This window comes from Coregonus lavaretus (genome assembly GCF_964263955.1).
Source record: "Coregonus lavaretus genome assembly, chromosome: 4".
Lineage (NCBI taxonomy): Eukaryota > Metazoa > Chordata > Actinopteri > Salmoniformes > Salmonidae > Coregonus > Coregonus lavaretus.
In genome coordinates this window covers 4258584-4280492 of record NC_139991.1, presented here as the reverse complement: position 1 = coordinate 4280492, position 21909 = coordinate 4258584, and the positions used below count along the sequence as shown (strand labels likewise).

Sequence of the window (21909 nt, the reverse complement as noted above, 5' to 3'; positions counted from 1 at the left end):
TTTTCCTGCTGAATGCATTGGCTCAGAATGTTATTTCCAACACAGCTATCCAGCCTTCATGTCTGGGACAGATAGTGATTATAGCAGTGTAAAACCAGCTCTCTTTGTTTTACATTTTTTACATTTTTAGTCATTTAGCAGATGCTCTTATCCAGAGCGACTTACAGTTAGTGAGTGCATACATTTTTCATACTGACATTTATTGCAAACTTCCAGTTCAACAATGGCATCTAGTTCATACAACACTATTGCCTATCAAGTTTGTTATTTTCATCAAAGCATATGACCCCTCATCGGACAAAAATTTGTAATCAAGGTATTACACTTATTATTATTACCTTAGTTTATTCAAAATAATAAAGTTGAGTATGAAAAATGTGAGATGTACGAAATATTATAGAATATGAAAATTGACGAGCACCACAGTTGTTTTATATACTGTATGCTTGCCTTCAGCATAAAGGGTTAACATTACCCAGCGGTGGGGGTCCGGGGGCAAACACTTTTCTCGTACGCGTGACATCATACTGGACAAAGCACCGTATGGGAGCGGTTTCTTAGAATCGAATGAATCCTCCTAAATGTAAGGTTGTTTAATACATGTAGCCGAACTATTCATTTCTCAAGTCAAAGGGGTTCAAGGGAACGCTATTAGCGCTTATTGTGTGCAGGAAAACCCAAAGAGGGTATGCAAAACTCAACAGAATAAGATCATTCGTGATTTTGTGTAACAAATCACAGCCGCTGGATGGTTGGTGATTCATAAGTTGCGTTCTCCTAACATGGTAAGTTTTAACTTTTTATTTTGTTTACATTAGTCAAAGAAAAGTACATGAAACGTGGTGTAGTAACCAGGTAATTACGCGTAGTTTCTATTTTCTGTTGATTTTGAGAATGAGCCACGAAAATGTCGTTGTGTGGCAGATGTAAGCAACAGCTGGAGTGAATGAAGCAGAAACGCGCATGACTGGATACACTACTGCATCTTATTTGAACAAAAGACAATAGACTCGTTTAAGAAACTCATTAACAATAAATACACTGTTAAGTAACTTCGATTTAAGGCTCAGTAACTTAATGTCCCAATGGTGGTTTTTGTTTATCACATTTTACCAAAGCACTCAGCTAGCACTCAGCTAGATCTCTTCTTGAATTAAATGTAACCTTTCTTAGCCAAACCTTCATACCATAACCACTAACCACAAAACACAGCCTACATCGTTGTCACCATATTAGGTAACATCATAGTCAACATAGCTACTAGTAAACCTGCTTCAATCATGCAGTATAGTGTACAGTCAGCAAGGAGTTTAGCAGTTACACCGGCGTGCCCCGGTGTAACTCTTCCAAGTCAAGCTTACCTTGACTTGGAAGAGTTCCAGTTTTGGATAGCCATAGCCAGCTAGCTAACGTAAATAGCATTCCTCTCTGTTAGAGCTGGGTGTTTGAGTAGGCTAAATTAGCTAGCTGCATTGGTTAGCTAAGTAATTGAAAGTGAAGGTGAAAAAAATACTATGAAATATAGCTATCTCTCTCTCTTTCACTCCCTCTCTGATACTTCTCCTTAATTTTTGAAGAAATACATTTGTTAAAAACTGTTCAACTATTGTCTTTATCTCTCTCTTTAAGTCAACTACTCACCACATTTTATGCACTGCAGTGCTAGCTAATTTTATTTTTTTATAGTTGTATCTAAAAACAATAACTTTTTTAATGTTTCACATTTTTTATTTAGCATCCACTGCTCCAAACGTAATTATAGGTAGTAAAGCTTGATAATAACATGATTGTCTTGTTTTTAGACAAAAGACTGCCTACTGGGCACACACTGGTTGAATCAACGTTGTTTCCACGGAATTTCAACGAAATTGCATTGAACCAATGTGGAATAGATGTTGAATTGACATCTGTGCCCAGTAGGTGGTCTCATATTTATTGGAACCGCTGCGGTTGGAACTTGGAACACATAGCAGCATTACCCTGGCAACACAGAGATGGGAGGGAAAAAATGTTCAGGCCCAGGGCCACATAGGGCAAACAACCTGGGTGATTATAAAGTATGATAAGGTCTTCTAGAGCAGTGGTTCTTAAACTGTGGGGCACACCTTTTAATGAACTCAGTCCGGCTTTCAACTTACTCCTTAAAGTTGTAATAGTAGAAAACACAAGGTGCAATTTCGAAATTGAGTAGTGCATCAGCAGTTTTCCTCTGTCATGTCAGTCATTGCAGACCTTCGAGAGCTATTTATAATTTGTTAGAAATGTCCAGATAATAATAATATGCCATTTAGCAGACGCTTTTATCCAAAGTGACTTACAGTCGTGCGTGCATACATTTTTGTGTATGGGTGGTCCCGGGGATCGAACCCACTACCTTGGCGTTACAAGCGCCATGCTCTACCAGCTGAGCTACAGAGGACCACAATCTAAGCCAAGGAATGAAGCTGATGACCATAGCAGTGTTTATGTGACTCGGAACATTTGACAATGCACAAACCAGATCAACTAGCCCATGTCAGCTAGTGTTTTTAGCTAGGTTTTTTAGCCTATTGATTTTGTTATAGTGTTTGTCATTCAAATGTCATATGAACATACATAAGACATGGCAAAATGTGTAGAATTACAGGAAATTAGCTTTAAAACTGCTACATTGTCTTTGCGCCCCATGACAAAGTGTGTAGCATTGCAGGAAATTAGCTTTAAAATGGCAAAAAAAAGTTTAATGGTGTCAGCTGCAGTTTATGTTATGTTATTATTCTGAGCTCCATGCTGAATTGGAGGACTGGTCTGATGATGCCTGTCACATGACTGTCAGAGCAGAGCAGCTGGGCTTTCTTGGCAGGTACAGCATCCTGGAGGGATACAATAGTCTTTGATACTAAGCTGGCAACATGGCTAGAGAGGAAATTATAACCGAGGTTAGGGAAAGACAAGATAAATACTTCATACTTAAAATGGAGGGAAAAGCATTAGCAATATCAGACTTTTCCAGCAAACACCTTAAGTTTAGGTAATACCATTTGTGTACGTTATACCACAACCTATAAATCCACAACAAATGTAAATATTCTGCTGAGCGAAGATAGAGTACAGATTTATTGTACTCATTATGCTGAAATAAGTCCCGCCTTAGCATGTCTCAGGCTGCAGGTGTGGTCAAATGAGTTTGATCTGACCTCTGACATTAAGCTGGCCAAAAGAAGCTGGGTAGTGCAGGGAGAGAGGGGATTTACCAGTCCTGGTGGAGGAAGTAGCCCGGGGGAAGGGAAATAACGTTGAGTAATTCAATGAAAAACATGTGAATGCTTCCTGCTGTCCTGTCTGTCCACAAGGGACACATACAGCCTCGACAGAGAGTGGCTTTCACACTGCGTGCCAGTCATACTCAAGAATGTCTGAGTTCATAAGTTAAACTAAATTAAACAGGAACTTAACAATGTGTCAGGAAATCTGACTTATGACTATGAAGAACTCTTAGGTATGTCATCTGTTTATGTTGTAATGTTTTCTATGCATGCCATGAGGGTATGTTATGACACATACGAGTGTACAGCCTTGCTATGAATAACTTGAAGCCAGTGAGGAGGACCAATATTTCTAGATAGTGAGCTCCCTAGTCCCTAGTCCTAGCGTGCTAAATTAATTATGGGCAGGCTGTCTGCTGCTGCTTGCTGGACAGCTGTCCAGACAAGAGAGAGACAGACGGATAGACTGACAGACAGCCAGGGTCCAGGGAACAGTCCTATTATGGAAGAAGCTTTGTGTGGAAGTTACCATTCTGCCCACATCCTTTCTTTCTGCTGAGCTCATCTGGAGACTTCATGGAAAGGATTTCATCATAGGGTTTCATCTAAGCCAAGGAATGAAGCTGATGACCATAGCAGTGTTTATGTGACTCGGAACATTTGACAATGCACAAACCTGGATAGTTGGAAACGGTTTGTAATTTATTTATTACAAACGCATTTTGCTTGCGATGCTCTCTAACCGTAAAAAGTAGGCTATGTTTATGTTGGTTATGATTGAGTATTTGGTGGGGATTTATTTTGTTCTATCTCTGTAACATTGTTAATAGCAGTACAAACCGAAGTGAGTATCAGAGGCTTCTACTTTTTGTCTTTGTGAACCATCTGGTCACCATAGCTAAAGACTGCATTAACCACACCTCATAGTGTACCCACTCCCTTTTGTTCCGTCTGCTTATGTTGTAGCCTGCCTACCCACAAGCCACCTGATACCATGCCGTCATATTGACCCCAGTTGGCATTACCCATTATAGTCCTTATTCTCCTCTCACAGCCTCTCTCTCTCTCTGGGGGTCGTCAGCAGGGTAAGCTAGCTGTGTCAGGATTCAGGAAGGGAGGGGGAGAGAACAGAGGCAGGAGAGGACATGAGTGTTGAGAGAGAATACAGTACAGGATATATGCCAAAGGGAAATGAGGAGTACAATAACAGGGCAGAAACAGATCTCTGTTTTCCTGGCACAATATGTAATATGATAACTATACACATAATTAGATTATATGTACACAGTATCCTTTTAATCATAATCCACATCATCCACTCTTTTAGATCTGTGCTATTATAGTATACTGGATAGTTTTAGTATTTTAATGTAATATTGCATGTACTTCCAGGGGCTATATAGGAGCATTTCACTAGTTGGTCAGTGTCCACCCCTCCCGTCTATATACAGTATCCCCAAAACGTTTATATTCACATGATTGTTGTGGCCCTGCTGTCATTTTATAGTGTTTATTTTTATTTTCCTTACCTCATTTTATGAGGGTCATTGGCAGTGTACACACACACACAATCCAGGGTTTCCGTTATGAAAATGTGGTGCCGGACATTTGACCTGCAGCATTTAAATTTACCTGACATTTGAGAAAAGTACCTGACCCATATGCATGGTGCGTAACCTGATTAGGGCGTCCACCCACGGTGCTCAGAATGACAAAAATCACATTTAGATTACGGTAATTAATCTTAACAGAACATGCAAGTCGAGGATGCAATATCGTGTGTCCTTATAACGCACACTTTGAATATGTTAGAATAACTGTCCACATTTACTTTTCCTCAGCAAACAACACGAGTAGCGAACTGCAAAATCACTAGCCTATGCATAGACCGCACATGAGTTTCAAGTTTGGGGAAGCACATTTTCACCATAAAAATGCACCTTTATAAAAAGCATTCCATGCAGACTTATGTAAGATAGCTTACTAGGCCTATTCGTAATATGATGAGTAGATTGGATAGTCATAATTTAGGCTAATAATATAACTCAAATCACTGTTTGCAAAAAAGACCGCTCAATCATGGCTGAGCGTGTATAGCGTAGATGCCTGGGCTATAGGCTATTTATTCTTTCTTTGCACGGGAAAAACCCATTTTATGCATTTCTTCTACTTTTTGTCTTTGTGAACTGACCCATCTGGTCACCATAGCTAAAGACTGCATTAACCACACCTCTTAGTGTACCCACTCCCTTTTGTTCTGTATATGACTGGAGACATTAGCAGAATCTTTTTTAATACGACAAATTACAGGGTAGCCTTCTCTGCTGACACTGACAAACAGATCAATAAAAGCGACGTTGTCCATATAATGGGCCTATAAGAAGGGGATACACAAATAGAATATGACGTCCATCTAAACTGGAGGAGGAAATTATTGTCCAAAAACTAATTGTTAAGTAGCACTGACCCAACAATGACAAAGAGTGAATATGCGCAGTGCGCCCTCACCGGTGATATGGCCAATGCTCTCCGCTGATGCCAACAAGATAGGCTATAGGCCTACTGTTGTTTGTTCAATGAAGTTGATAATTTGGATAACGAAAAGACAGATTTGAGTCATTTCATTTTCTTCTCTTTAGAGCAATAGCCATTTGCTTTCCAAACTATGTTTTCCCGCGATTGAATTTGGAAATATTGCGATATGCCTGGCTGGGCATCTCAACGTTTCACGGACAGTCGCAACTCAACAATCATTTATTAGTTATTTGCCGCGCAAGCTGCCCAAACAGTGCGCTGCCTTTCCTCCCGACTGTAGGCAATGCGATTTAAAACAATCCACAACTTATTTACGGCTAGGGGACGCTAATGATCTTCTGTGGCGAAATCATGCTTATATAATTAGCCTATATAATTTTGGCAATTCAATTTACTTAGGGAAAGCTTCCCCTAGCCTTATGGACGCGCTGCCTATGAGCCTATGTCAATCTACTATCCCCCATAGTAGAAAAGTTTACCTATTATATTGGTCAGCTTGTCGAGAAAGAAATAGCCCAAACAGACTCTGGGACAGTTGTCAGACGATAGATCCAAAATTCATACAACCAGTAGGCTATGCCTAGGCCACATGGGCTCCCGAGTGGCGCAGTGGTCTAAGGCACTGCATCTCAGTGCTAGAGGCGTCACTGCATACCCTGGTTTGATTCCAGGCTGTATCACAACCGGCCGTGATTGGGAGTCCCATAGGGCAGCGCACAATTGGCCCAGCGTCGTCCGGATTTGGCCGGTGTAGGCCGTCATTGTAAATAAGAATGTGTTGTTAACTGACTTGCCTAGTTAAATAAAGGTAAAATAAAAAAAAACGTTAAAAAGAAATGAATCTGATGCAGTAGATCAGAATGTTTATAAACAGGGGTGCACATAACTGGTACGCAGGTAACGCAAGCGCGACAAAAAAGGAATGCGCAATGCCACTTGTGTTACTACGCGCCTTTGCGTACTTGACCGATCTTCTCATCTAACCTTACACATGACATGTTGCTTGTCAACTACTGTCAGGGATGTCCAAAAAGCAACAGACATTAAGCAGTTTCTTTGGCGTTTCGCCACCTACAAAGAAACGCCAACTGGAGCCAGAGCCGAAGAAAATACTTTTTTCGGAAAAGTGGCTCCAAGATGTGCAATGGCTTGAAGCTAACGATGAGCGCACTGTAATGTGGTGCAAGATTTGCCGCTCAAATCCACATCTAGCAGACAAAACAGGTGCATTTTATAAAGGCTCAAAGAATTTCAACCATCCTTTATTTGACAAACATGAAAAGAGCAAGGAGCACACGAATGTGGCACAAGCCATTGCTAATAAACAAGCTAGCCGAGAAGAAATGTCCAGTCGCCCACTTGCCAGATGGCGAGACAAGGTGAATGAAGATCAGCGGCAAGCTCTGTTTAATATTTTCCTCCTCGCCTTCCATAAAGCTAAACACGCACGTCCCATGTCTTCCTATTCTGAGGATGTTCCTTTACTGAAGCGGCTAGGAGTAAATGTCGGAGGTGCAGCATATCATTCACGTGAAGGAGTCACACGGATCATGCAGAGCATCGCTCACACCATCAGCGGGGAGTTACGAGCCAAGTTGCAGTCTGCTGAATTTTGGGGGCTGCTTTTTGATGGATCTGAGGACATCACAAAAACTGAGCAGGAAATCGTTTACATTGTGTCTGTGTCCAGCAACGGAGAGTTTACTTCGGACTTTATTGGACTGATTGAATTGGGTGCTGACCGAACCGCACAGGCCATAACAGACGGATTTGTGAGACTTTTCCAGGACACAGGCTTGGATGACTGGACAACAAAGTTGGTCGCTGTGTGCACAGACGGGGCTGCTGTCAACGTAGGTATCTACAACGGCGTTGTGCCAAAACTCCGGCAACTTGCTGCGGTTGGAGACTCCCTGGAGAATTGCGCGAAATCAGCTGATCGCAATGTACCTTACTGTGAGACATTTAATCGCTCTGTGGTCAAGCTGCTGCAGTTTTATTTACAAAAAGGTGGAGCAAAAAAAACTGCTGCACTGAATAAGCTATGAGAAGAAAATGGGATCTCCTTTGTGAAACTGGGTAAGTTTCATAATATCAGATGGTCTGCATGGAGGCATGAAACACTGTTAAAAATATCAAGACTATTGCCAGCCATTAAAATGCAACTGGTTACGAGTGATAATAGTGACTTGCAGCATATCTGCACAGAGCGTTTTCAGTGCTTTCTGTCAAACATGCTTGACATTTGCAACATTTTGAAGACCACATCCATTAGGTTTCAGAAGGAAAAGCTGACCATTGGAGAATGTAAGGATGAACTCATGGTGGCCATTTGACAGTTCACACTTCTGCTTGATGGTGAAAGCCACAGGGCACACACTGTTTCCAATGCTGATGCTGACAGAGACAAGACACACTTACTCAGGGGGTTAATTGAAGAGTTTGAAATCAGATATGACTCCCTCAAGTCATGTGATCATTTCTTAGTATTTGATCCTTCAACATGGCCTCAGGAAATGCAAGACCTCCACAGTTTTGGAAACACAACAGTTTGCAGCATTCTCAAGAAATATGAGGCCACCTTGCAACTTGACAAAGATACCGCTGTGACAGAATGGATGCGCTTAAAGCAGGCAGGAAAACGCCTGGGAGCCTCTTCTGTGTATGACTTGGTCCAAATAGTAAATACAAGTAACCCAGATGCTTACTCCAACATCAACAAGGTTGTTAAGCTGTCTCTTACACTGCCTTTAAGCAGTGCAGCTTGTGAGAGGGGATTCTCACATCTCAACATAATAAAAAACAGATCTCGTCTGTCACATGCTCGTCTCTCAGCCCTGATGCACATTCACCTGTCAAAGCAGACCACAGAGACATTTGACCCAAAGCCTGCTGTTGGCCTGTGGATGGAGACAGCTAATCGGAGGCTCAACCAAGGACAGGGAGGTGCATCTGCAGCATCTTCATCATCTACCATGCAGGAAGCTGAAGCAGAGGACAGTGGGGGCGACACTGAGGAGGACAGTGGGGGCGACACTGAGGAGGACAGTGGGGGCGACACTGAAGAGGACAGTGGGGGCGACACTTAAGAGGACAGTGGGGGCGACACTGAAGAGGACAGTGGGGGCGACACTGAAGAGGACAGTGGGGGCGACACTGAAGAGGACAGTGGGGGCGACACTGAAGAGGACAGTGGGGGCGACACTGAAGAGGACAGTGGGGGCGACACTGAAGAGGACAGTGGGGGCGACACTGAAGAGGACAGTGGGGGCGACACTGAGGAGGACAGTGAGGAAGACTGCACTTCTTAAGACCATGCTACATATGTGGTGAGACCAGACACCATCTGCTGGTACTCACCTGAGTAACTCACTGAAAAAGTTATGTGCACCCCTGTTTATAAACGATTATTTCTTAACATTATTAACTCAGCAAGGCATTTGGCGACCGGACGATGAAAGAAAGCAATAGAACATGAGAGAAATAGGCTCTTGGTTTCAATGGCATATGGAAGGGTTTATAAAATAATTGCCTAGGCTACTTTGAAGCAAGGTAAAACATGCCTCATAAGAGTGGCGCAGTGGTCTAAGGCACTGCATCGCAGTGCTAACTGTGCCACTAGAGATCCTGGTTCGAATCCAGGCTCTGTCGCAGCCGGCCGCGACCGGGAGACCCATGGGGCGGCGCACAATTGGCCCAGCGTCGTCCAGGGTAGGGGAGGGAATGGCCGGCAGGGATGTAGCTCAGTTGATAGAGCATGGCGTTTGCAACGCCAGGGTTGTGGGTTTGATTCCCACGGGGGGCCAGTATAAAAAAAAAATGTATTCACTAACTGTAAGTCGCTCTGGATAAGAGCGTCTGCTAAATGACGTAAATGTAATAAGATGTAGTAAAACATTCAGGTTTCGAACAGTTAAGTAGCTATATGTTTTCAAAATGCATACTGCATCCAGCTCATTGCAAAGTGGTGTGTGACACGCTGATGAAGCCTGCCTTCGATTGCCTATGCATTTGAATGGCGAATAGGAAGTGCGCTTCAATTACCAGTTGAGAAAAAAAAATACTAGCTCTTTTTAATCGTGGCCCAAAAACTATTTTTAACACACGATTGCATTTAGAATTGTTGTGCAATGATTGGGCTTATGAAAGCGCTGTCTGACAGGCTCTGTATCTGTATGCTGTGTGCGTGTGATAAATAAGATACATAATGAATATACACAAGCAGCAATTTAATTCCAAAAAATTATGCAAATTAACCCATAGACTGATAAGCATGACTGGTCAAATGTATTTACATCACCTGGTATTTACATCAATGAATATTTACATAAACTGGTATTTACATCAATGAATAGGCTAAAAAGCATTATTTCGCAATGGGATTTTTTGTCTTCTCCTGGACATTTGGCCAGTGGCAATTGTTTTTGGCCAAAAGCCGGCTATTACCAGCTAACCGAAACCCTGACACACACACACACACACACACAGTGTCTCTGCGGTCTCCCACCGAGAGAGTGGGAGACAGGACACAGTTTTGTGTGGTAGGAGTCAGTAGAGTGTGCTACATCTAATGTTTTCCCACTGGTGGGCATCCTGAGGCCACTAGGCGAATGACTCAGCTGTTTCCTGTCAGAATGGAAGTTCCCTTCACTCAGCTCTAATGGCCTGAAAGAAATGGCTTGTACTATGTACAGCTCTCTCTCTCTCTCTCTCTCTTCCCCCCTCCTCTCTCTTCTGTCTCTTACTCTCTCTCCCTCTCTTCTCTTTCTGTTTCTCTCTCTCTCTATCTCTCTCCCTCTCTCTGTCTCTCTCTCTCTCTCGCTCTATCTCTCGCTCTATCTCTTTCGCTCTCTGCCTCTCTCTCTCTCTCTCTCTTTCCCTCTCTCTTGCAGGATTTCCCACAGCATACACACTGGTTTAATGTTGACATTAGATTTTGTTAACATGATCAGTAGCGGTTTGCACTTCCCTGTCTTTCTTTTGATGATTTCTTGTCTGAAACATTCTATTTAAACTAATTGGGCCAGAGTGAATCAGATCATGTCTCTGTGTTTGTTTCCACAGTGCTGTGTCTGACGAGGCTGACCCGCGCTACCGAGACCCCCAAGAAGACCATGCTGTCCCTCCTGCTGCACGCGCTGCTGGCTGTGCAAGCTCTCGGTGGGTGGTGTCCCCCTGTCCCCCTCCACAGCCTGTCATTACCCATAGATCAAAGCTACCACCAAGTGTAACTCCACCGCCATCTCAACAATACGCTCAACAGGGTTTTTAGTCATTCCCTTCAAATAAATGAAAAGGAAGACAAAATAACAGCTCAAATTAGGCTTACTCTGAAAACGAATATTCTTAACAGTGCAAAACGTAAAGACGATGAAAACTTTACAGAATGGGAACATTTAGAAAGTTATGTGGACAGGAAAATTGGATGAGTTTGTCCTTCTCTAGCCAGAGCTAGAATGGGGCCCTTGGGTAGCTAGTAGGGTGAGGTCCTGCCTGAGAAGAGACTTGCAGAGAGTGTAGTTTTTCTCCAGTGAGTCAGAGAGTGTGGTGGGGGAGTCAGCCTCTCATGTTCCAGTAAGAAGGGGGAGTTGTGGTTGGTGTAGCCTGGGCTGTAGGCAGCAGGGCTGTTGTAGTGCTCAGGGCAGTGTGCTGGACTCAGCAGTCAGACAGAGACTCTGAGAGAGATAGGAGCAGGGCTTCATTAGGGCCTAGCAGGGTTGTGGGTTCGATTCCCACGGGAGGCCAGTATAATTATATTTTTTAAAAACATTGTATGTACTCACTAACTGTAAGTCGCTCTGGATAAGAGCGTCTGCTAAATGACTAAAATGTAAATGTAAATGTAGTACTGTTCCAGCCTTAATGGGTTTTTGGCCTGCTCATTACTGGCTGTGGCGGCTGCCTCAGCCCTCTCACTGGGAGGGAGGGAGGGAGGGAGGCGTCTCGGACTGTGTAGCTCTTTAAGTTGTAGTTAAGAGGGTTTTTACCTCACACAATATATGATTGTTCTTTATTTACTTACTGGAATTTACTGTTGAATGAATGATTGACAGTATTAGGTAACATTGTACAGCATGTTTTCAGTCATACTCTAAATCATGTGCTTTGAAAGTCTGTCGATAGAGACAAACTGTCATGTGGGAATAGTGAGTGAGGGTGCACATGTGTATGTGCTGGTGTTTGTGTGTCTATATGTGTGTGTGAGACCTGGGGTCCTCTGGGCCTGTTGGCAACAGTAGGTCTCTGATTAGGATTACAGGCCCTTGCTAATCCCACTTGTCTTCTACAGTGTCTCTCCTCTACTCCACCATTAAATAACCGTATCAGTGTCACTCCTGTGCTGCGCCATTAAATACCCCTATCTCCACACAGGATTACACTCTGAGGCTGCTACATTGCCACTGCACTCTCCCAAGACAACCTCTAGTAGAGTACAGAGGTAGAGTCCTCGTCTAAGCTGTTGGTGTGTAACATTGTCTTGGTGCGTAAAATAAGAAAATGTTGCTTAGCACAGCTGGTGTCAGTTCTCGTCCCCAATGGAATTGTTGCTTGATGTGGTGGTGACAGGTTTCTTTGTTTTAGTATCCATATACACTGAGTATACAGGACATAAACTGACCAGGTGAAAGCTATGATCCCTTATTGATTGGTGCAACTCAATATTAGCAAGGAGTTCCTAATGTTTGGTATACTCAGTGTACTTTTAATGCACTAAACTAGTAGCAGTACTCCTAGTGGGGTTGCTCTGAGGTAACAGGCAAGCAACAGCAGAAGCACCAGCCCAGTAAGTAGGCCTAGCATCCAGGCTCCATAAGCAGCAGCAGAAGCACCAGCCCAGTAAGTAGGCCTAGCATCCAGGCTCCATAAGCAGCAGCAGAAGCACCAGCCCAGTAAGTAGGCCTAGCATCCAGGCTCCATAAGCAGCAGTAGCAGATGAGACACAGTAGAGCCTGTAGTGTAAAGCAGAAGCATTAACAGGATGCTGTCTGCCTAATTGCGTGTTGTCATGCTCTCTGTTCTGTCAGCACTGCCACCAGCCTGCCAGGCTTCTGCCATTTGCTGCTGCTTGCGCCCACCTGCCCACTCTTAGCATCCCCACGTTAAAAGGGAAATTGTATTCATGCAAATGCAAAAATGGCAAGCTGACCTGGATTCAGTTTTAACGACGAGAGCTGGGAAGTAATTATAATTAATTAGCATAATTGAATAGATCACATCTAGTGTGGCAGTCAGTGAGCGGCAGACATTATGGCAAGGCCCTGAAGCGTGTAAATGCCTGCTCACAGCCGCATCTCTGGTGCCTTTAAGGTCTGCTAACTAGGAATGCCCTCTCCCTGTCCTCCTTTTCTCTTCACAGCAATTGATTCTGTAGAGAGGGGACACTTTGGCCCGCGCAGAAATTCAATTTAGGGTTATTACCCCGTATCAGTGATGTTCTTGCTAATTTGATTGTGGCCGGTGAAGTATCCTTTTAAAAACAATCGAGGACAGGCCCGACAAAGATTGCTTTCGCTGCGATGCATACATAATGCCCAGTTAGTCTACTAGCAGGTTGGCTAATGCACTGAGCTGCTGGCCCCTCCCTCTCTCCCCACTCACTCTGCACTGTAGCCTAGCCATTTAAACAGAGTGCATTACCCATCAAGCACCTCATGATTATTTCAACAAGTCCTAAAAAAGCTGTCTTGTGGGATCACTTAAACATTGATGCGGGTAACATGCAGAGATTGCAGTTCTGTGTAGGGAGCGCTGAGCGGGGCCTGGAGCCATATGCTGGTTATCTTTGTGTTTAGTGGGCTGTGATGAACAGGATGAATGACCCACCACCACCGCTCTGAAAGCAGCATCATTGCTTGGTGCTGAGTAAGAAGCTTCCCTGTCTGACACCCAGAGAGAGGAGACACTTACCTACAGGTTGCTGCTATGGTTACCGGGTGATACCACGGTTACAGGGCCCTGAGTGAGGTCACTATGTCTCAGGAGAAGCAGGGTCGGGTGTTGCCACGGTTACGGGGCCCTGAGTGAGGTCACTGTGTCTCAGGAGAGGCGGGGTCAGGTGTTGCCATGGTTACAGGGCCCTGAGTGAGGTCACTATGTCTCAGGAGAAGCAGGGTCGGGTGTTGCCACAGTTACGGGGCCCTGAGTGAGGTCACTGTGTTTCAGGAGGAGACGGGCTCAGGGTAACATCCAGACACACAGCCCCAGCCACTGACCCTTTAACCCCTTAACCCCCAGCATTAATGTAGACATCCACTGCTCTCCGACCCCTTCATAAGGCAGAACAGAATTGCAGCCTGAGATTTGAGCAACGGCTCTGCCCTCCCAGACATGGCTTTGGTTATTACCAGGGCCAGCAGGTGTCAAACACTTGTCTATCTGAGGGATTAGAACCCAAACCTTTGCCACCCCTAAAATAATACAGTTTGGCTTTCTGATCAACTTAGCTTGGCTTTTCTGTAATCGTATGCATAGCGTATAGGCTCACCTTAACCCCAGTCATTTGGATTAAGCTGCACAAACTCAAATCCACCCCACCCCCTCTCCTGCTGGGATGGATTTGCTCCTACGTCTCCCTCCTCATACTCATCCCAGGTTGTGTTCTCTCTCGTCTCTCTCAGGCAGGTGGTGAAGGAAGGTTAGGCTTGTCCTTATCTCCCAGGCAGCTCCTCTGCAACTGGCCCTATTATCTGGCTGTCAGAGCCCATTAACAGCTTATTGACAGGATATGAGACCAGCTCCCCCTGATAAAGCACCCGCCCCCCCTGTCTGTGGAGAGAAGAAGATGGAGAGAGCATAAACGACAAATGAGAGAGGGAGAAAGAGAGAGAGACAGACAGACAGAGTCAGGAGAAAGGAAGTATGGTGCATCTTGATTTATTACGTTGCTGAAAATAAGCAACCGGAGCTCCTGTCTGCTCCACTAGCTATCTGCACCTCATATATCTCTCACAGACAGAGATGGCTTTCACTCTATGATGACTGTAGCCCAGATATGGGGAGACAGTGTTAAATTGGTAAATGTCATGAGTGACCCCATTATTCAAGGCTCAGAGACCTACATAATCCCCTCCATTTTGTGTCTCTCTTTCAGGAGCAAGAGGGGAGGAAAGGCACAGCTTTAGAATAGATTCTCTATGTGTCCGAGTGCTAATTCCGAGCAATGTTAAGCTTACCATGTCTAAACTACCACTACGTCTCTCAATGTATTCCAGATGTTGGTTTTTATTTGTGTTCCCCTGGACATATTTGAAAGGTTTTGGGCTTGGACAGTGTGATTTAGAAAAGCTTTGAAGAAAGGCTTTAGTTGGCATATTTGAACAACAACATTTACTGAAAGAATAGCTGTTGTGAACTTCCTGTTCTTTTGATGTTCAGGTGGGTCATTCATGTGAAGACCAACATGTCTGGAACTGCAGTACTTTTGACCACCCAATGGGGGCATTATTGCCACAGCTTTTTAAGCAGCTCACTACTTAGCCAGACAGAACACTATAACTCCAGTGCCTGTGTGTCTTTACTTAGTTAAGTCAATATTACCTCTGCAATTTGCCTTCCAGTGTATGTATGGTTGTGCACTCTTATCATGGCTGTTCCTTTATGCCATGTTCTACAAAGGGGCTTTACCATATCTCCGAACATGTGTACCTAACATCTTCCAATGAACAGGACTACTGGTAGCTCTACCATCTGTAATCGAGCAGGGGTAATTTAACCTGTGTGTAAGGTGCATATTGGCCTAGTAGGTGATAACCTATATGCTGTTCAATGTTATTAAGCAGAGTTAATTTGAAGCTGCGTTCTATTGTGTGTTTATTGGAGAAGCAGTTATGAACCAGGGTTATTGAACAGTGTGGGTTATTGCATCAGGAGCTGGAGGGAGATGGAGGTTGTGGTCTTATTGAAGCCCTTGTGTTTAACAGCCCAGGTTATTAAAGGGATCAGGTTATTACAGGTTTAGGTATTTCTGTTTTGGGTTGTGTTCTATTGACCAGGGTCAGCTGAACCTGAATGGAACATCAACACAGAATGTTTAGGCTATGTATTGCATTCTACTAGAGGTGGATACGGGTGTACATTCTATTGGACTGAGTGAATTCAACTTTAGTGATCACAAGCAGAGTGAGATGTTAATGTGTTTGTGTGTGCCTGCGTGTAGGTGTGTGTGTGGGTGTGTGTGGGTGTCACTGAACACAGTGATTCGGACCTGTCTGTTGTGGAGCAATACTATGACAGTGTATATTGTAGTGTCAGAATGCCCTGTGTCTCAGACTGACTCTCACAGTGCTGTGGAGCTGTCAGGAGCCAGGACTGAGCTGAATAACAATGCCCTCTGCTTGTGGATGTGTGTGCCTGCATTTGCCTGGCTGTGTATGTGCGAGTGTGTGTGTGTGTGTGTGTGTATGTGTGTTTGTGTGCACCTGCCTGCGTCTGGAGGAGTGAGGTGAGATGTCACTGCCACCGTGGCTCAGGAATTTGTTTACCAAGAGCCATGTTGTGTCACCTTGTCAGCTGCCTATGTATGAAGCCTGTGATCCTCCTCCCACCCCCTGCCTGCCTGCTGCCTGCAATGCTGCTTCACACTCAGCAGTCCCCTCAGCCTCTCTGCTCCACTCATCTGTATAGCTTAGCTTAGCACTAGCCGGGGCTAATCTGTGCTAACAGAGATATCCGTGCAGCAAACCATTCATCTAAGCTCACATGTTCAGGGTGGCTCTCGAGTAGTGCTGGGAATTGCCAGGGACCTTACGATACAATATCATCTCGGTACTTAGGCGCCGATACGATATGTATTGCGATTCTCACGATTCTATATGTATTGCGATTCAATACTGTGATTTTATTGTGATTCCATGGTCCAAATATATTGCTCACCATATGTCTGCTGCAGAGGGACGAGAGAGCCATGAGAAAACTAGTTTAGAAATACAAGTGCTGAAAACACTACTATCCCGATATGTAACTGTATTGATTTTTCCCCCCATCACTACTCTTGAGGCTGCATCTGTACTGGTGAGCATAGCACTAGGCTAGCCAGGGCCCAGTGACAGCATCACTGTTATGTTGAGCTGAGGTAGGGGTCGAAGAGACAGCCCAGGGATTAGGGGAGCGGAGGGGATGTGGGGAGTGAGTGATGTAAATATCCGACAGGGCCATTACTAGCTTGCCCTGCCTGCCTGCCTCCCTCCCTGCCTCCCTCCTTCCCTACCTGCCTGCTTCCTGCCTCCCTCCCTGCTTCCTCCCTCCCTCCCTGCTTCCTGCCTCCCTCTCTCCCTGCCTGCCTCTTCCTCCCTGCCTGCTTGCATGCCACTGTCATCCAGCCTGCCTGTCTGTCTACCTGCCTGCATGTCTGCCTGTGTGTCTGCCTCCCTCCCTGTCTGCCTCCCTCCCTGTCTGCCTCTGTCCCTACCTGCGTGTCTGCCTGTGTGTCTGCCTCCCTCCCTGTCTGCCTCCCTCCCTGTCTGCCTCCCTCCCTGTCTGCCTCTGTCCCTACCTGCGTGTCTGCCTGTGTGTCTGCCTCCCTCCCTGTCTGCCTCCCTCCCTGTCTGCCTCCCTCCCTGTCTGCCTCCCTCCGTGTCTGCCTCCCTCCCTGTCTGCCTCTGTCCCTGCCTGCGTGGCGCTCCGCTTTGAGGTAAGGGTGTCTGTGAGCCAGCGCTCACAGGGCTTTAATGAGTTTATTTCATGTCGGCTGTGAAAGTGCATGGCTCTGTCTCTCCCACAGGCACTCAAACAGAGCCGGGCCCATAAACATAAAGTGCAGGGTGTAAATCTGCCCTGCCGTCACGTCCCCTCTCTCCACCGCTCTCTGCTCTGAGCATCTCTTTATCGCCTCTCAGGGGCCGGGGAGAGCCCTTAGCCCTCAGACAGGGAGACACCACCTCTCAAAACACACTTTTTCAACCACAACCTCCTAGACCAAAGGAGTGATCACAGATACTACAGTATGTTGGTGTGTTTGTTGGAGATATCTAGCAATTAAAAGCAGCAACAATACCAGTTTGCCCGCCCCCGTGTTTCACCTCTGAAGGAATAGGACATCAGATGCTCACTTACAGTTTCCATGACGTCAGAGCTAACTGCCCCTCCCCTCTGGGTGCAGTGAAGTGGGTGTGAAACGCTGTGCTCTATTCCTGCTCTCAGTCTGTCTGTGTATGTCTGTCAGTGTGTTAACATGCTGCAAAAATGTCCTGCTGCACCCTCACCAGACCGGCACCAAGAGGGGTCAGGGGTCACTGGTTAGAGAAGGAGGGAGAGAGAGATGGAAGGAAGGAGAGAAGGATGAGTAGCTATCTCTTCCCTGACATGGGCCATGGTCTGAGTTAGGGGATTAGCGATGGGCTGCAGTGCTCTCCCCTCCTGGCTTGTTTCCTGATATTATCTTTAAGTGCACGCTCAAAGCTGCCCTCTCGCTCTCCTTCCTCTCCCCTCTCTTCCATCATTTTCCCCCTCTCTGCCCACTCTGCCCTCTCTTCCCCCTCTCCTCTCCCCTCTCCCATTCTCTCCCCCTACCTCCCCCTCTCGCTTCTCTCCCCCCCCCTCTCACCTCTCTCTCCCTCCTCTCTCCTCCTCTGTGAACCCATTGGAGTGAGTCATTCCGGTCTGCTCTGGGAGTGATCTAATTGCTGTGTCTCCTCCCTGCTCTGTGTGCATGCCTCTGTGTGGGCCGTCACTTACACTCCAGTCCTACCAAAGTGCCTGTTGCCTATTCATTACCCAGAAAGCACTACAAAAACACACACGCACACAAATTACTAGAACGTTAGTCTGGTAGACAGCCATACAGCCCTACAAATCAAATCAAATCGAATTGTATTTGTCACATGCGCCGAATACAACAGGTGTAGACCTTACAGTGAAATGCTTACTTACAAGCCCGTAACCAACAATGCAGTTTTAAGAAAAATAAGTGTTAAGTAAAAAAAACGAATCTACAAAAAAAGTATATTAAAGAGCAGCAGTAAAATAACAGTAGCGAGGCTATATACAGGGGGTACCGGTACAGAGTCAATGTGCGGGGCACAGGTTAGTCCAGGTAATTGAGGTAATATGTACATGTGGGTAGAGGTAAAGTGACTATGCATAGATAATAAACAGAGAGTAGCAGCAGCGTAAAAGAGGGGGTGGGGGGTGACAATGCAAATAGTCCGGGTAGCCATTTGATTAGCTGTTCAGGAGTCTTATGGCTTGGGCGTAGAAGCTGTTAAGAAGCCTTTTGGACCTAGACTTGGCGCTCCGGTACCGCTTGCCGTGCGGTAGCAGAGAGAACAGTCTATGACTAGGGTGGCTGGAGTCTTTGACAATTTTTAGGGCCTTCCTCTGACACTGCCTGGTATAGAGGTCCTGGATGGCATGAAGCTTGGCCCCAGTGATGTACTGGGCCGTACGCACTACCCTCTGTAGTGCCTTGTGGTCGGAGGCAGAGCAGTTGCCATACCAGGTGGTGACGCAACCAGTCAGGATGCTCTCGATGGTGCAGCTGTATAACCTTTTGAGGATCTGAGGACCCATGCCCTCTTCACGACTGCCTTGGTGTGTTTGGACCATGATAGTTTGTTGGTGATCTGGACACCAATGAACTTGAAGCTCTCAACCTGCTCCACTACAGCCTTGTCGATGAGAATGGGGGCGTGCTCGGTCCTCCTTGGCTGTACAATAAACCCTGCTACTGTAATGTTATGCCATGATTACTGGATTGGATTGTCGACTGTGCTGTGGGCAGAGGAAGTGTAGTCACATTATGGGGCTATAGAAAACATTACTAGCAGCTGTTTTGATGTCAGTAAATAAAAAATCTGCTTTGTGATTTTCACGACATGGGTTGGGAGGAATTGTAGTGCATCACCTAGAATGACATACTTGTGATTGTTAGTTACTGGGCTTGTTGTTCTTCTGTTTCCATGGTTTTCTGGATGTGGTGGATGGTGTATTTTTGGATGTGTTTTGCCCAGTTTTCCTCTGGCCTGTAGTTACGTGAGGATCCAGCAGGTGGCAGTAGGCCTGCAGATGAGCAGGGGGATATTGGTGAATGTGGGGTCTCTCTCCTGTGAGGTTTGGCTATGTGTCTACCAAAATATCTTTGCCTTGACTGAGCATCCTCATCCACGGATTGCACTCGGATGAAAGTGTTGTTTGTTGATAATGGGGAAATCAATTGTTACACCTCAATCACAACTATTTCATGCAAAAGTGTGTGATTGTTGTTAAATCTGAAAGACAAGAGTACAGAAGAGATTCTCATAAAAAATAGCAGCAGTCTAGTTTAGGATGCATCACACTAGATTCAGGGGGATTCCAGGGGTTAGATTGGCTTTTTCTGTCCTGATGTTCATCACATAACCAGACCTGTAGAAGTGGAGACAGGAATAAATTGAGAATGGTTTAGCTGTAGCCTGCCTCCTCTCTCTGTGGTGTCTGAGATGGCTACTAAGCCAGAGTGATTATGCAGAGCCTGCTCATGGCTGTAGAGAGGAGAGGAGAGGAGAGGAGAGGAGAGGAGAGTCTAGACAAGCAGTGTGGAGATCAGATGCCTTAAGGAGGGTTTCCGCTTTAAAACAAAACAAATCATACTCACCATTGAGCAGCTTAGTCCAGTGTTGTGTTGAGGGAGACACTACACTCTGGAGAGAGATGGAGAGTGTTCTTTCTCACCAGACAGACCACTATCTACATTATTAACTCACCACTGCCTCCAAGTGGATATTTAGGAGCTACATCTTTATTGCAGTTCATTCATCCCCCCAAAGCTTATTTAGACATCTCTCTCCACTACATGGCTAAACACACATGTCTATGTTTGCTGTTATTGACATACTCGCTCTCTCTCCTATCTAGCTGTCCTTGAAGTACAGGTCCCAGAGCTGCCAGTGGTGGCGCTGTACGGCATGGACACCACCCTCAACTGTTCCTTCAGCCACGCCTCTCCCTTCAACCTGTCTGACCTCAGTGTCTTCTGGCAGCTGACGGACACAAAGCGCAGCGTGCACAGCTACTGGGCCAGCCAGGACCAGCTGGCAGACCAGGGAGAGCGCTACGCCAACCGCACCAGCCTGTACCCCTCCCAGCTGGGCGCGGGCAACGCCTCGCTCCTCCTGAGGGGGGTCCGGGTGGCCGACGAGGGTAGCTACACCTGCTTCGTCAGGGTGGAGACCTACGGTAGTGCAGCCTTACTGCTCCAGGTGGCAGGTGAGTCTGTTCATTTATTACCTTTATTTAACCAGGTAAGTCATTGAGAACACATTCTCTTTGAAGTTTTACAATAACGACCTCAGACTGGGAAAGCTGGACCAAGGCTTGGCCTGTAGCTACCACGTCTCCCGGCCTCTTTCTCGATACGTCTTTCCTCGAATCCTCAAATCCTCCATTCTCTTTTCCTGTCTGTCTCAAAACATATTGAAGAAGAAGGTCAGAGGATGGGGACCTTGGACCGCCTCCTCCAGTATGGTTGAGAAGGAGTTCCTCAAGGGCTTCACATACAGGAAGTAGAGTCCCCTCTTAAACCTTTTACTGCAGTGGGCTAAATGAGGGTCACATAGAGTGTTTCTTGGTAGTCTTAAATAAATGTACTTTGAAACAAAAGTATACACCTCACACTCATGGTTATGTTTTTTTTTTTTTTAAGACACCTGTACCATGTTAGATATAGAGTTGAAATGTATTCAATTTTGAGTTAGCATCCCAATATGACACTTTATATACATCACAGAAGACTGAATTATAACAAAACCGTTTGACATAGAAACACCAGATATTCAGTGTTTTTTAAAAATCCATGTTTATTAATTATGAAATTATGAAAAATATTAATAACATTCCACCCATGAGGCCACTAGAGGTATTTCGTCATTTGACTGCAAGAAAGGGGTAGATCACACACATCACCGGCCCTTCTTTGATAATCATGTGAGACCTTTAGGATCGATGCCTAACACAGCACAGAAATTGGTCATAAAACACTTGGTTCCATCAGGGATGCTCCATAACATGTTTGGTCGATACTTCCTGATTGTGGTCCTCTGGTTGTGGTCAATCACTGGCTTTGATTATTAGTTCCTGCCAAGATTGATTGTTACTAACAACTCGGTGATGAAGGTAGTTGTTCCATCAGAGGACCGTCATCACAGCTGAGTGCACT

General features: G+C 45.4%; 1 protein-coding gene across 1 annotated transcript in view; it reads left to right on the top strand.

Moving 5' to 3' along the window:
* The first annotated feature begins 524 nt into the window (after window positions 1-524).
* The window catches only part of LOC311127942 (CD276 antigen-like), a 69877-nt gene continuing 48492 nt past the window's right edge, over window positions 525-21909 (top strand). The window contains exons 1-3 of the mRNA XM_084159842.1: window positions 525-785; window positions 10845-10940; window positions 20610-20960. Of these exons, the coding sequence (XP_084015968.1) occupies window positions 10895-10940; window positions 20610-20960 (397 nt within the window). The 5' untranslated portion in view covers window positions 525-785; window positions 10845-10894. The remainder of the gene's footprint in view (window positions 786-10844; window positions 10941-20609; window positions 20961-21909) is intronic.